Source organism: Haliotis asinina, chromosome 2 (genome assembly GCF_037392515.1).
Source record: "Haliotis asinina isolate JCU_RB_2024 chromosome 2, JCU_Hal_asi_v2, whole genome shotgun sequence".
In the NCBI taxonomy this organism is placed as follows: domain Eukaryota; kingdom Metazoa; phylum Mollusca; class Gastropoda; order Lepetellida; family Haliotidae; genus Haliotis; species Haliotis asinina.
The window spans coordinates 53,086,928-53,102,734 of NC_090281.1; the positions used below are offsets into that span (position 1 = coordinate 53,086,928).

Consider the following 15,807-nt stretch of genomic DNA (forward strand, 5'->3'; position numbering starts at 1 on the left):
TAAAGCTGATTCTGTTGTTAACATCTCAGTTCTGCCCCGAGCTGTTATTCTATAATAAATAATCTTAACTTAACAAGTAAACGTTCAAAGACTCACAGTTTGTCTAAATGTCCCAGAGATTCTCATTCACCCTGGCACACGAACTACATCAGTCGAACATTGTTCTTAACACAAATATCCGATTTAATCTTGACCAACCCACACAAGTATTCTATTTGGAACATATTTACAACTCTCAAATGAGTATTTTAAGATGGAGCTCGCAGAGAGTTCCGGAGATATAGTTACATCCATTGAACAACAGGAGGTCATCCATAGACTGTAGTCATCCAGTAACCGTTTCTGAGAAAATATATCCTGGCACTGTTCTAGGCTTGTGTTTTCTCGTAACATTCAAATTTGGTCATAAATATTTGATACAGTTCAAAATATTCTCCAAACTGCAATCAGAAACACTGTCAACAGTTCTAGACTCTGGTAACAAGGTTATTACACGAAGACATGTATATAAATCACAGAATAGAATATATCGAAGAGATACATGTATCTCATAACTTCTGATCCAACTCCAGTGCTGAAATATTCGAGAGGGCATCTCCGTCTCGAGCCAGAACCTTCTCCACTTTCGTAAGTCGTTGTTTAAGTCTTTGCTGAGTGCTGTTGAAGTCTGCTAGCAAGCGGGCAAACCGCGTCTGGAGAGTATCCAGCCCAGAGTCTATTCTCTCCATCTTCTGTTCTGCAGTTTCCTGTTTCTCTTCTTCCTTTCTCATGGCATCCTCATCCAGAAGGTTGTCCTTCTTTAGGATCTGTCGTCCACATTCTATTAACTTCCTCTTAGCTTCCGGGTACTCACCTAGAGCATCCCACAAGTCGTCCTTAGAGAGACAGAAGAGGTCACTGTAGCCTAGACTACGTACATTGGCTGTCCTTCTGTTGCCTGTTTTGTTGCCAGCAATGTTCAATATACTGACTTCACCGAAGACACTTCCTTCGCTTAACGTTGCAAACACCGTGTGGCCATCGTCTCCCACAACGCTTAGCTTACCCCTTTTGACAATGTACATTTCCCGGCCAATGTCACCCTTCCGACAGATGTAATCCCCGGGGCTAAACACCTGAAGTTTGAGCTTCAACACAAGCTCCACAAGAAGTCCGGGTTCACAGTCCTGAAAAATGCTGACACGCTTTAGTGTTTCCAAATGCACATGAATTGCCATCTCGGCTTTCAGTTTGTCTGGCAATGCTGCTAGTACCTCCTCCTCATTCAGTGATTGCTTGTTTGTCCATAGATAATCAAACCACTTAATGACTCTCTCCTCGAGTTCCTTGCTGACTTTTCGGAACTCCATGTACTGTTTGACTCCGTCCATTTTTTGCTGGAACTCTGAACGAGCGGCGTTCATGTTTGTGATCATACTACCAACATTTCCCACAATGGTGGCGAAGATTAACACACCGATCAAGAAATCCACCACCACAAACAGATACTCTCCATCTCTCTCTGGTTGAGGAGTTTCTCCTATTGTTGTCAAGGTCAAGGTTGACCAGTAAAAACTGTATATATACTTCCGACTGAGCGGCTTGTACTTTGGGTCACTTACGTTTCCGTACACCCAGCCGTCTGAACCGTAACCAATAAGCCCACTTATTGCAAAATATATACATGCATTCCAATGGATAATTATCAATATATACAACACAAGATGGAATATTCGGAACATATTGGTAAAGCTCGTTCTTGTCTCAGTTCGGTCGAAGAATTCCAGAAGCCGTTTCACTCTGAGGAGGCGATTAAATCGGATCTCCGGTGTATTCAGTCCTGTGAGGAAATAAAACAGGTCTGTGGGTAGGACACTCACAACGTCTAGGATAAATGTCCGCGTTTTCATGTAGTTTTTCCTGAGTTTGACAGGGTCGGTTACCATTAGGCCTTGTTCCAAGTAACCTGAAATGACACAATACAATTAAAAATATATTCCAAGTAAAAGATCGGGGCACTGGTGTGTTTACCCGGAGTCCACTAGTTACCTCGGATGTTAGATTCGGCCTTAGTTTGAACCTTGGTTTTTCTGCACCATGCTTCCCCTTACTAAGGTTACCAGAGTGCTAATCGTCTATAAGGGATATCATTACTCACCCGCTGAAGATACTGCAGTGTAATATTTTTACGGCATTATATTTTTACGGCAATATTGCACTAGTGTAATACCGCTTGACGTATGACGTCAAAATGGTTCAAAGTTGTGACGTCACAATGCTAATGCCGATGTCGCAGTTTTACTAGACCTTGCTTGACTCGCGGAAAGCTGAGAGTCCTCACACTGTAGGGAATTTCGCGGCTTTCGCTCGTTTGATACCAAATCATTAACTCGTTTATTAAAAACGGTATTACACGGAAGGTCGCTTTGTATCCTCTATATATTTACCATTTCACTTCGTCAACATAGCTCACCTGTTCTGAATTGCACCCACATGTCCAGGAGATAAAAGAAGTCACTGAGATAGTCCAACGTGAGCCACAGAGACTGGAACCGCTCCTGGAGCTCCCAGAACACCGCCCGGGCGATGATGAAGACGAGGTTGTATGTGACTGCCACGGAGATGAAGAACAGCCAGCGGTAGTAGAACCCCTCGGACGGGTCCACGTAGAAGTGTTTCCAGTACCTGCACCAGCAAAAAAACAGTGAATGAGTGAGTGGGTGACTTCGTGACTGGGTGAGTGGGTGCCTGGGTGAGTGAGTGTGTGAGTGTGTGAGTGAGTGCGTGGATGGGTGAGTGAGTGAGTGAGTGGGTGAGTGAGTGTGTGAGTGAGTGCGTGGATAAGTGAGTGAGTGAGTAGGTGAGTGAGTGTGTGAGTGAGTGGATGGGTAAGTGAGTGAGTGGATGAGTGAGTGAGCGGGTGACTATGTGAGTGAGTGTGTGAGTGAGTGGATGGGTAAGTGAGTGAGTGAGTGGGTGAGGGGATGAGTGAGTGAGTGGATGGGTGAGTGAGTGGGTGAGTGAGTCAGTGGATGGGTAAGTGAGTGAGTGACAGGGTGAGGGGATAAGTGAGAGGTGGAATGGGTGAGTGGGTGGGTGACTGGGTGAGTGGGTGGGTGAGTGAGTCAGTGGATGGGTTAGTGACTGACTGGGTGAGGGGATGGGTGAGTGAGTGACTGACTGGGTGAGTGAGTGTGTAAGTGAGTCAGTGGATGGGTAAGTGAGTGTGTGACTGGGTGAGGGGATGAGTGACTGAATGGGTGTGTGAGTGGATGGGTGAGTGGGTGACTGGATGAGTGAGTCATTCTTACTGGACCACCTTCATATTACTGAAGTTCATTCATAGCATTTTCACCACATATTTGCCTTTAATTCCCCCAGGAATATATTTCGGCAGATATTCGAGATCGTTCATTCTCTGTTGTTGACATTTTGAATTCCGTTTGTGCAACTTCATACAGACGCTTGTCATTTCCTAAGATTGCACAATAATACAGTCATCTGTTGTGGACAAAATTGTGTTGAATAAAGGAAATATACATGGCGACCTTCCTCTGATTCACCCTGGTGTGTGCACAAGGAAGAAACTCTACCGCTCCATCCAACACCACTGTAATTTGTTTCTTTGTAGGGGGGTTATAAATATTCATATTCATACAATAGGGTTGTCACCAAAACTAATTCCACCGCCATGTATAGAATATAAAATGTTATTTGATACATCTCCAATGTGTAGATAACGCTTCCCTCTGAATAACCGATTAATGACTTTCTAATTTTACAATATGGCGGGACGGACTTCTGTGCATGTTTGACAACTGTCATGTGTGTTGATAATTTTGATCACACAAATGTCTGTGGTTATATATCGATAACGGTCGTGGTGTGGTAATTATCTGCATACATGGCTAAAGGCATATAGTTACACTTCTCATTCAATTTGGAATATGAATGAACGCCTCATTCGACAATGTTCCAGCTATATAGCGACATTCTGTAAATAATCGATTCTGGACTAGACAATTCAGTGATCAACATAGCATCTATAGAACTGGGATACGATGACATGTGTCATGCATGTCTGCGAGCCTGACCACCAGATCCCATTTCTTGCCTATTACTACAGGCATAGATTACTGATAACCAAATAATATACACTCATGTTTGACGTGTGCTATTTGATGCATTGAGACAGGCACATAGTGGTGCTTTGGACCTTACAAGCACAACAGGAGAGGGTCCGGGATTTGGGAGAAGGATAGGGGATACACATAATACCTGAAATGGCACACATTTCGGACAGTATTCTGGCTTGCATCATATAGCTTAAGGCGCATGAATACACTACAGCTTCCTATTGATGCAATAAAAATCTTATTATCCCTTAAGACTTTCCTTAAATTGATAATTGAAACTTGGAGGCGAACAGCTTCCAAACGGAAAACATTTGCCATACATGGAATGTAAACAATTGCTCAGTAGATCGAAAACAGTTGTTTATCGTTTGCCGAACTGGTTTGAAGGTGAGCGTCATTCAGCGCTCTGCAAGGGACATAACAATATGGGGTTAATTTGAAAAAAATGTTCAACGTTTCATTAATTCATTTGAACGTTTTAATTTCATATTGTAGCCTAATTAATACCTACTTTGAAAATAAATTATAAGGTAGCTTCCCAATTAATAGTCTTATGAGAAAAACATTATTTATTTTAAGAGAAGTGTGGTGTTACATAGTGCCTTTACATTAGCACTGTTTCGGTGTTGTTTTTTTTGTTTTAGATAACGTTGTGGTAATAATAATATCTTTAAAAATTATAACTTGAGTTATTACTTGAAGAGTTACGGGAGCCCTACGAGAGAGTAACGGGGTGTTACGGGAGTGTTACATGGGTGTAACGACAGTGTTATATGGGTGTTAAGAAAGTGTCACAGCGATGTTACGGGAGAGTTACATGACGTTATGGGATTGTTACGTGGGCGAAGATTCTGTTACACGGATGTTACAGGAATGTTAAATGGGTGTTACGGGAGTGTTACAGGGATGTTACGGGCGTGTTACATAGGTTTTAGGCAGCGTTATGGGGGTGACGTAGGCTGTTCGGGGACGATACTGGTGTTACGGGAGTATTTTGGGGATCATACGGGCGTTACGTGAGCGTCATGGGGATGTTACACGAATGTTACGGACAGTTACATGGGTATTACGGGAGTGTTACGGGACTGTTGAGAGGGTGTGTGGGGAGAGTTGTGGGGGTGTTAGAGGTCTGCTCCTAGCCTGTAAATAATCTAACCATGCAGAAAGCCAGAATTAAAAACCCATTGATCTTCCAACTGTTGATCCAGAAGCCCGGAATAATATTATGTTTGCTTCCTATGTAGTTATTCACATGGCCCGTGCCACATTCATCCAGCGAGTGTTTAACCTTCACTGACAATATTGTGGCAACAAGCCGCTGTTGAAAGCATGATGCACTGATAGATCGACGTTAGGACAATGTTATGCCAATAAATATTTGCACTGCAGGATCCTTTCCTCTTATTGACTCAAGCGACGAAGGAAACATCCCTCCTTAAAACAGACATATAGATGCATAGGGCCCCACATAACCTGAACAAAATTATTACAAATTATTTCAAGTGGAAAGGCACATCTGAGCAATGGCCGGCCATTGAACTTGTGGCTCTATTTAAGAGTAGGTCTGTCACTGAAAGGCCGTGTAGATTTAGAGGAATAACAAACAGAAAGTAATTTTCTCACTTGAGCAAGCGCACGTCAATAGTGAGGTTAGACCTTTCGCGCCGCCATGACACTTTAGTTAGACGAAGGAAGACCAAGCGGAAGAGGTTCGTGACCATAGACCTAAGCGAAACACTATCCTTGCTATCCCATGCTTAGACAAACAGAGTCTGCGCTATGGTTAAACTGCGTCGATACTAGATGAAGGAAATGATAAGTAAACAATGCCAACCATAGGATTCAGCCCCCTAGAACGACTGTGGCCATAGAGAACCATTTGGATGTGACGAGAGAAGGATTTTTCAACTGGGTTACGACTTGAGTAGCACCCTATTTTACTTGGCGTCCTGTTGGCTAGGCTTACATCAAGCTTAGTCCCGTCTGGGGAATAATTGGTCACTTATCATCTAACCAGAATAAGATTAGCGCAAGTGTTCGGGGTTTAGATCGGCTCCCTTCTAACTTCCGATGTGAGGCAATCAATGGACACGCAGGCTCGGCCAAACCGAGGCTTGATTAAAGCTTGAAGATGTAGCGGCGATGGTGTTCTTCATGTCCTGTAGAGCCCTTTGCTTTCTGTGCCGTAATTTAGTTAAGTAGACTTGCATTCAATCTGTAGGTGAACCCCAGTCGAGTGGTTTTTGCTGGTTGAACTAAGCTGTTCTTGAGTCTACATGTCAGCTTGCAGCACTCAGTGTTTCCAGTTCGGCCAAGTTCAAGGATTGTTTCTGTTACAAACTCTGAAACGATCTGAATTCACATGAATAATTTTGCGTATAATGTCAAAGTTTGAAATACCTCATTTATTCTGTTTTTAACCCTTAATTCTGCTTATCTACGCATGTGCACTTAAGTTGTCTTAGCTGAAATTATTTCTTTGGCGTTTAAGAGTAACTAAAGAATTGTTATGGCAGCAACCGACGTTATGTATATTCTATGACAGTAGCAAATTGAAGGGGATTTTTACATACACTTTTATTACCACTTCAACAATAACGTATCCAGATACAAAAGTGAGTGAGTGAGTGGGTGAGTGTGAAAGAGTATGGGTTTTAGCAACGTCGATCAGCAATATAACGGCGACACTAGAAATGGGCTTCACATAGTGTCCATGTGGGGAATCGAACCCGGGTCTTTGGCGTGACGAGTGAACGCTTTATCCACTAGGCTAACCCCATCGCCCCTCTATATGCAATAAACAAGGAACTGGTATCCATAAAATTGTATCCTTTCTTACAAATTCGAAAGGTCGTTTTGGGTAACCGAAACTGTGGTGTCACGCCGGGATACCAAACTCCATCTTCCTGGTAACTTGAAGAAAATGGCACTGTGCAAATACTTCAAGAGTTTGTGTTAAATCGGGTTTCAGGCGCTCTGATAATCTAGTTAGCAGTTCGCACAAGAAAATAATCAGGAAAATTTCAAAAACTATGTTAATCAGTGACTGGATGAACGTTGAAATCCTCACGTTTATAGAGTTTTTGGAAGCTATCGAATGCCATTCCGTATTCCTTTCTTGATAACCCATGCCATCTTTTAGACTTTCTGGCGCAATTGCAAACAAAAACGAATCATGACGTGCAGCCCCCGCAGAAGTTGGACAGTGAGATGGGCTCGAGGTTAGCGAAGTGAAGAACGCTACCGATAAAGGGGGCATAAAACTGGTGACCTTCCATGTTGGGTAGGCGGCATGCTTTAACCTTCAACTAGTCACTGTGGTCGTTCACCGGCAAAACGGTACAATTTGGCTTCCATGACTACATCACATAATCGACAGAACTGATGGAATGAGCAGTCTTATGAACTGAAGCCTGAACAACAGTCTGCAAATGGACGAAGAAGAAAAGGGGTAATTTTGGCTAATTTTAATTCGGTGCATGATGATATGAAGTGGGCGCTACTATGCGTAAAACGCATGTCAGAGAACGGTTACAATCACGTCTTCGGTTTTGTTACAGTCAAGCTTTGGACACTGGTTACAGTGAAGCTTTGGTATTGTTACAGTCACGCTTTGGATATTGGGTACAGAAACACCTTGGGATTTGGTTACAGTCACGCTTTGGTACTGGTTACAGTCACGCCTTGGGTACTGGTTACAGTCACGCTTCGGATACTGGTTACAGTCACGCCTTGGGTACTGGTTACAGTCACGCCTTGGGTGTTGGTTACAGTCACGCTTTGGGTACTGGTTACAGTCACGCTTCGGATACTGATTACAGTCACGCTTCGGATAATGGTTACAGTCACGCCTTGGGTGCTGGTTACAGTCACGCTTTGGGTACTGGTTACAGTCAAGCTTCGGATACTGGTTACTTTGCAAAACTAGCATTTACTCGTAGTCTGTATAATGCCTTCATGGTATCTGCAGACGAAGTCTGAAATAGGCCGGAGAGGTCCAACAATGTCTCCCCTCCACTTCCTACATACACGAGCATGCACGTGGCTATCTAAGCGCAATTAACTTGAACGTTGAACCTCTCACACATCACATCTAGTCTCAAGTCATTCGCAAACCATTATGTGCCACGGAAAGATATATCACCTCGTAAAAAATGTCTGGGGCTCTTCGGAGCCGGGAGGTAAATTCACATTGTAGTACTATTGCGAGACCACATAGCGTTTGGTATCGCCATTATAGTCCAAAAGTAAAATTCCCAAAAATTGGTTTCTATTTATTGCTACAGTAAAATTTCATCCATATACACAAGTAACTGCAGAAAATATGATTTATACATATTTTCATCACAGAAAACGTCCATATGAGATATAGTAAACACATATAGACACAATCGTTTCTCATGAGCGTGCGTCGAGTCAGGGCGCTGATAAACACATTATATTGATCACGACGGGGAATTGTATAAATGATTTCTGTCCCTGACTGTCGCAAGAATTGCTGGTGTGAAAAAACGATTTATTCGCCCGTATAATATGAATGGCATATGAATACTTATGAATTAAATATGTTAACCGTCCTTGGTATACGCAGACAGAAACCATACATGGAACAATCGTCTTGAAGGAAGGTTTTGGTTTGGTTATATCATCTGACAATGCATCTTATTGGATAAGAGTTTGTTTCGGTGAGAAAATACACACATATTGACTTGTCTCATATTTGAGAACTTATATTTTTGAAATAATACGAATTTGATTTCCAGTCATGACATTTATTTATTTATTTATTTATTTATTTATTTATTTATTTATTTATTTATTTATTTATTTATTTATTTATTTATTTATTTATTTAGTGTTTGATTTCACAACTGAAGTATTTTCTGTAATGTTTTCAGAATATATTCTTACCTAAAGTTTTGATGAATTTCTAATTTATTTTCTTAAATAAAATAAAAGGTTTGATTACATGGGTGTCCTTATTTGTTTCCAAATTGACTGATCCAACAGTATTTCAACTATATGACGCTCATTTCTCGCACCACGTCTGTGCGACGTACAGTTTAAACTCACTCACTCACTCGACGGTGTTTCGTTAAGAAGGGCTTGTGTTTTGATTTGATTCACAACATACATTTGCCACTATTCCACGCGTGAATTCAGGTGCAACTCGAAGCTTCGTACCATGATGTTATATTAAAAGGGGATTCTCGTTATCATGTATTACAGGGGCTGTGGAGAAGTCCAGTGGTTGAGGCGTTCCCTCGCCACTCTGATCATTAAGTCCCGGGTTTGAATCCCCACATGGGTACAATGAGTGAGGCCCATTTCTGGTTTTCCCCCGGCGTGATGCAGGAGAAATACTAACGCAGGGTAAATCCCAACTCATTCACTCACTCGTGAGTTGCACTTGGCTTGAGGTTATATGACAAGAAATGGTAGGAATGAGATGATGTATGCTGGCAAGCATGATAAAACCGGCAACAATTTGTCAGGGCTAGTACACGCAGACACACACGCACGCACGCACCTGCTATATGAGTGCAACAATCTTGAAGTGAACCCCCATTTAGTGTCCCGTGTCCCGTGTCCCGTGTCCCGTGTCCCGTAGAGTGATGTTAAAGTTTCATTCTTTTCACCATGACACGCAGTTTGCGTTGTTGCCTACAGCAAATATAACATCGTGTATTGTAAACACAATAAAAATGTAATCAGCCACACAATTTGGCCGACATTTTGACATTTTAGAGTTTTATAAACTAGACAATTAACCTTTATTTTGCTGGCATTTTGAAAGCTTTCCTTCCCACAAATACCTAGTATCAAAGAATAACTTAATCATTAGAATCATTCTGTCAAGGCCATCCTGTGCTGCTCAAACAAACGCATGCAGTATTTCATGAACCGAGATATCTGATAAAGCCAGCGTTCATCTGTCGCCCAAAAGCCTCTTCCGTGACAGGCACTTGCACTTGAACCCCAGCTTACGTCATTGAAATAACCTCCAACCAAAATATTTGAACTTCACTCGACTTCTGTGGCCAAGGGTCCATGAGCCACAGGGGGAACTGAAGACAGTATGGAACGACTGTCTGTAATCGCGGCCCGGGCACATAGAGACATCTTGAAGGAATTTGGTGGCAATTCTTTTGAAGATTGATCCCGAATTTGTGGTAATGAAGCTTCTAAAGCAACAGGGCTCGAGAGTAATTCAATGTTGGCAGCGCAGACATCTCGTTTCTCGCGAGATCAGGTTCCCGTCATCGATCGCCCCAGCATTTGAGCATCTATCACAATTTAAGGTGTGTACAGGCATGAGGATAAGGGAAGATAAACCATGGCAATTAACTCTAATTTTATTTCACTGGACGCTAATACAGTTTCGTCTTCTTGTCCACGAGTTTTCAGTTTTGTTGCAGCAACTGGGCAGAGAAACACTTAATGCCGGGGTAATTATCTCATTGCTGGGAGCAGAGCCGCAATGGTTGATTGTATTTGAGCTAGGCAGGATTACATTATCACATACGGTGGTAGCACACGTAATATCTGCAACGAAACGCTGGAATTTTCGTAAGGTTCCTATAAACCGTCTTCATGCACCCTCATTCTTACAGGCGCCAATTATCGTCCCCTTCATCTTCGCAAGTCCATATTGCGTGTCCTTCATGAAATTGAGGGACTGTGTAAGCAATATATCAGATCTCAACAATTTCTTCGATCCGTGATAGTGCAGGCTGCTTTAAGAATTTATTTAAACCGTGAGAGACGATCAGTTGCGAAATACCATGGAGGTCACTGGAAGAAATTTACTCCGGTGTTTGGAAGCACTAGGCGATCCGATTTCAGCCAATCAAATGATGGCCCCTTGCTAGACGCCGCCATTTTGATCAAGAGATCTTGTGAGAAGCAGAGTCATGGATAGCAAGTAGACCTTGTTCGCTTTCATAGGCGATGAGAGATTTATTTAAAAGCCTCTACAAACCTGTCATTAGGTACCATGAAAGGTCATACGCTGCTAGTCTTTATAGCAACAGTTTTTGATCGATTTCTTCGGTGTCGATGTCTCGAGTTAAGGGCCACCGTTTCCTTTTGTAGGTATAATGTGTCGACAAGGGATTTCAAATGTCAACGATATATGCATATGTAGACTTTAACCACATTATCTCCTCGTGTGATGTGTACTCGTAATTTGTATGTTGAGTCCCTGTTGGGGGAGGCGTTTCTAACAGCTCCACGTATAGGTATCAGATTCCAGGCCATTTGATTCGGCCTGTGAACAGAGGCCACGCCACAGATGTGAGTAGTTGTTAGCCAAGTTTGATTGTTAACTCTAAAGTTGGGTGTACAAGCAAATCGTGTGCTAAATACTGAATCGGTACTATAAATCACAATACCGATGACAAAGTTACAAGGAATGAGTGAGTGTTGTGGGTTTGAATCCGTTTCGAGCATAATTCGATCGTGTGTGAGAAGAACTCAAAGTGATGTAGGTTATCGGACATATAGTGACCATGTATAAAGTTGTGAACATGTGTCTAGTGACCATGTGTAATGTAGTGACCATGTGTCTGTGAACATGTGGAAAATAGTGAACATGTGTAAAGTGATCGCTGAAAATATCAGCGATTGGCAAAACGGTTTCAAAAAACAGGCAGAGTTCTTGCAACACATGGTAAATTTTGGATAACACTTTGTCAGTAAAGCATGAATTCCAGTACTTTTGATAGGCTGAGTCCTATCAGGGGTGACATTGTTTTCGTAGGGAAAGGTCTGCATCATCAACATCCCTGCATCATCAACATGCATCTATAGTGGACTGACATTGTTTATGTCTCGAACTTACCGTATATCTGAGATCTTCCTCTGTCGAACCCCAGGGTGGTGGTGCATGTCTTTGCCTCCCATGGCGAACCGCTCCAGGAACGAGTCGGGCCTCCGGGCAGGCCGGCGCCCCCCTTGTGCCCATGCTTTGATGACCTGCCAGAAACAAGATGATAGTTCAGACAGATGTCACATTGCAATAACGTGATGCCTTGGGACCCGGAAGTGTGCGCTCGTGTTAATATTTCGCTGACAAGGGGTTTCCAGTTTGAAAACACTGATATATTCGATCAATCGACTTTTGACTATCTGAAACGGATTTTAAACAAGGCAACCATTATTCGATGGATCACTAAGAAACAGCGACAACACCAGGTTTTTGCGAAAAAAAAAATATTATTGCGTGGACCGTCCTGAACTTAATCCTTTCTTTGCACTATATATAATTGTATTGTGTAACATTGTCTCCAGATAATCCTGCAGTTCAAAACTCATTTAGTTCTTATGCATTTTATATATCGTCAACTAATTATTGGAAAAATGGAATTCTTGAAATCACGCAATGTTTTGCGATCATGTGTTGCTTGTTTGGGAACGTTTCAACGGTAACGAGGTCCTCAACCGGGTACCTAACATAAGGGATTGGTACATGATGCATCATCTAGGTAACCACACATATTCCAGACAAAAGACGATCACTTTATTCAAAATGAAATACTTTAAAAACTGTTCCTGAGTCATATATTTTGAAAAATGCTTACGTACATGAACTTATACAACATCATTATCACTTTAAACGAACCACAACCTGAACTGATTCCTCAAAAGTTGTGTATGCTGCAACCCATCTCACCGACTATCTCAGTATTCTAGGTATTTCTCATCAACTATTCATATTCACTGACCATTGGTGACCCAGTCACAGTAAATATAAAGAAAGTGAAATCTAGAGAAAAACGAATTTGGATTGTCTGCCGAAACGTAATCCACGTGGAGAGAATAAGTATAGATCATATAAATCATATGGATCACCGAAGCCCAGATAACACCAGGTGTTCATGTGAAGGTAAACACGTGGTGCGTCAATAACTCACAACATGGATAATCTGCGTAACAAGGAACTAATGTTTTCCTCACAGGGCGTATCGGGATCAATTCAAGGAACATCTGTGTATGTTTAACATAAGCACTGCGGGTAAGAGTTAGATAAAGCTGAACCCCCCATACAAGCGTTCGGTTAAACTCTGATTATATATAATTATACAGTGAACTATATGTTTCTAATGAACCTGCACGAAAACAGCTCTGAAATATCGCAAACCATTAACTATGGAATCTAGGTTAATGAACACAATAGGCTAATATATCACACAAATATTGATGGGTTAAGGAAGGTACAGGCATTGTTAACAACTGAACTATGTTCTGTGTGGGATCAGAGTTAATGCTTGTAAACCATGAAAATCAAGGCACCATTCTGCTTTGGAAAACCTAAACATACTCTCGCTGACAAAACGGTCAGCTCGACAGCTTGCATATCTCAGCCATTACAAGTGACCTCGGGCCAGTTGGTCCGTGTTTTTATTTCTTAATCAACTGGACTGGGAGACAAACCTTGCCCCTGGTGTTTTCCTCTTTAAACAGTTGTGAGCATGTCAATAATCAGTTGAATTGACGACAACCAGAACCAGCTAACCTAATTAGAGGAAGGAGAAACGTAGAAATGGTTGAGTCTGGCGCCTATCATCGCCTACCGCGTGATCGGGGACACCAATCGGAGTGTGTTACGACTGGAGGTGAAAGCTTGGACAAGAAAATCACCAGGGGTGGGGATGTTGCTGTGATAATTACTTCCTACAATTAGGTACTGAAGCTTACCTTCGCTCGTATTTAATTGTTGATTTGGAGAGGTGGGTTAGCATAGTGGTTAAAGCGTTCGCTCATCAAGTAGAAGACTCGGGTTCCCCCATAAAGGTACAATGTGTGAAGCCGTTTCTGGAATAATGCTAAAAGCGGCGTAAAACCAAACTGATTGTTGATTTGATTGATTGTGGTTTGGTTTGTGTTTGACACCGCACTCGTACCGCACTGTATAATCCTCTAATCTGATACTGTTTGTGTGTACGCTTGAAATACACCTGGTTTCTCATCTCATGGACACGTTAGCTAGGAAATGCACCCCAACATGCAGGTTCCTGTCGTTGGAGTGGACTAGATCAAGGGTCGGTTAACCATAATGTGGAAATAACTGTTTGCAATATTGTCTTATGATTTTCTTTGCCATTGGGTTTAAATGAGCGTGTTATTGACCTACATAACGCAGTGGCTGGACTTCGTGACTCTTCTACCTAAAGACGCTAAAAGGTGGTACTTGTTCTCCCGCCTGGCGATCGACAATAAGGTGGTAAAAGAAGTCGTTAGAACAATAAAGTGGTAAAAGAAGTCGGTTAGAACAATAAAGTGGTAAAAGAAGTCGGTTAGAACAATAAAGTGGTAAAAGAAGTCGGTTGGGACAATAAAGTGGTAAAAGTAGTCAGTTAGAACAATAAAGTGGTAAAAGTAGTCGGTTGGGACAATAAAGTGGTAAAAGTAGTCAGTTAGGACTATATGGTGGTTATTTAAATGGCAACAGGGTGTCTGAGGGTGTTAGTACGTCAAAACGATTAATAGTTGCTAAAACGGCTTAGTGAAAATCAGTGATGACTCCAGGTGTTCGAGAAAGAGTAAGAAAAGTAAGACTTTTTTGTACTGCAGTAAGTAACCTCAGTTGCTCGTTAACAAGTATGAATAAATACATATTACGAACCACAGCTATTAATTCTCACATAAATACGCAGATTAACATATGTGGTCGTTCCTATTTCGATTTTGTAGAATCATTAACCTGTGGGTCACACAGTTCTGCATTGAAAGTCGACTTGTGTTTGCCTATGAACTTTGTGGTCAGGTAAACAAGGACAATATTGATCACAAGATAACCCAGTCTACAATATGAACTAATATATCGTAAAGTTTGCAAAAGAAAATTCGATTTGACAGAGACTTTGTTGAGACGCTTATAGACTGAAGAAAGACGTATAAATGTCACAAACATAAGACACTAAAGAGATATTCTTAAAATATACACTCACCAAAATAACCGTTTTGTGTTAGTGTCAGTTAACGTATAATCAAACTTATATATTATATCATATATAATTACCACTGTCCATTTGTTTACTTAGCAGCGCAATATGAGCACCTTGTGTTACATGTGGGCTAAAACTGTAGCAATTAAGCAGATTCAAGTACTCGATGGGACTCAACCCAAAATGTCCTGCATATTACTGAGAAACTGGAATCCCAAATATAACATGATACATCTGACCACTTTCTAAAAGGTATTGTATATTGCCAGCTTCGGCCATGGGTGATCTAGACTACCACATGTCAGACTTCATTTTTTTGTGGGAACCGTGGTTGATGGTGCGTTAGATAGCTGAAGCTTTGTGCTACGATTAGGTGCGTTATTTTCCATCTGAGTGTGGATTCAAATCCCGGATGGGACTCAACCCCAAAAGAACTAGAATCTGTACTTTGTTAAGAGACTGTAAGCCCCAGTATAACATATGCTCTATCTAACCACTTTTAGTAACATGGGCGCCGTGTGTTCTAGAAAATAAAATCAATATCAAAGTACAGAACGATTTGTTTAACTCATTGTTTCCATCCATTTTGTAAGCATGCATTGCAATACAGAAGGTTGAGTTAATTTGCACGAGCTGATCACGCGATGTACGTCATGCGCGTGTGAAACACGTGTCTCATTTCCCATTTTATGATCGATATTCTGTACCAGTTTTGAGTCTGTAATGTCAAATTGTCACGTATT

General features: G+C 41.6%; 1 protein-coding gene across 1 annotated transcript in view; it reads right to left on the reverse strand.

Annotated features, from left to right (window-relative positions):
• Nucleotides 1-548: 548 nt before the first annotated feature.
• Nucleotides 549-15,807, reverse strand: part of LOC137272682 (cyclic nucleotide-gated channel alpha-3-like) — a 28,064-nt gene continuing 12,805 nt past the window's right edge. Inside the window, exons 2-4 of the mRNA XM_067805058.1 lie at nucleotides 11,959-12,092; nucleotides 2,453-2,664; nucleotides 549-1,945 (exon numbers count right to left, since the gene is read on the reverse strand). Coding sequence (XP_067661159.1) covers nucleotides 549-1,945; nucleotides 2,453-2,664; nucleotides 11,959-12,092 — 1,743 coding nt within the window. The remainder of the gene's footprint in view (nucleotides 1,946-2,452; nucleotides 2,665-11,958; nucleotides 12,093-15,807) is intronic.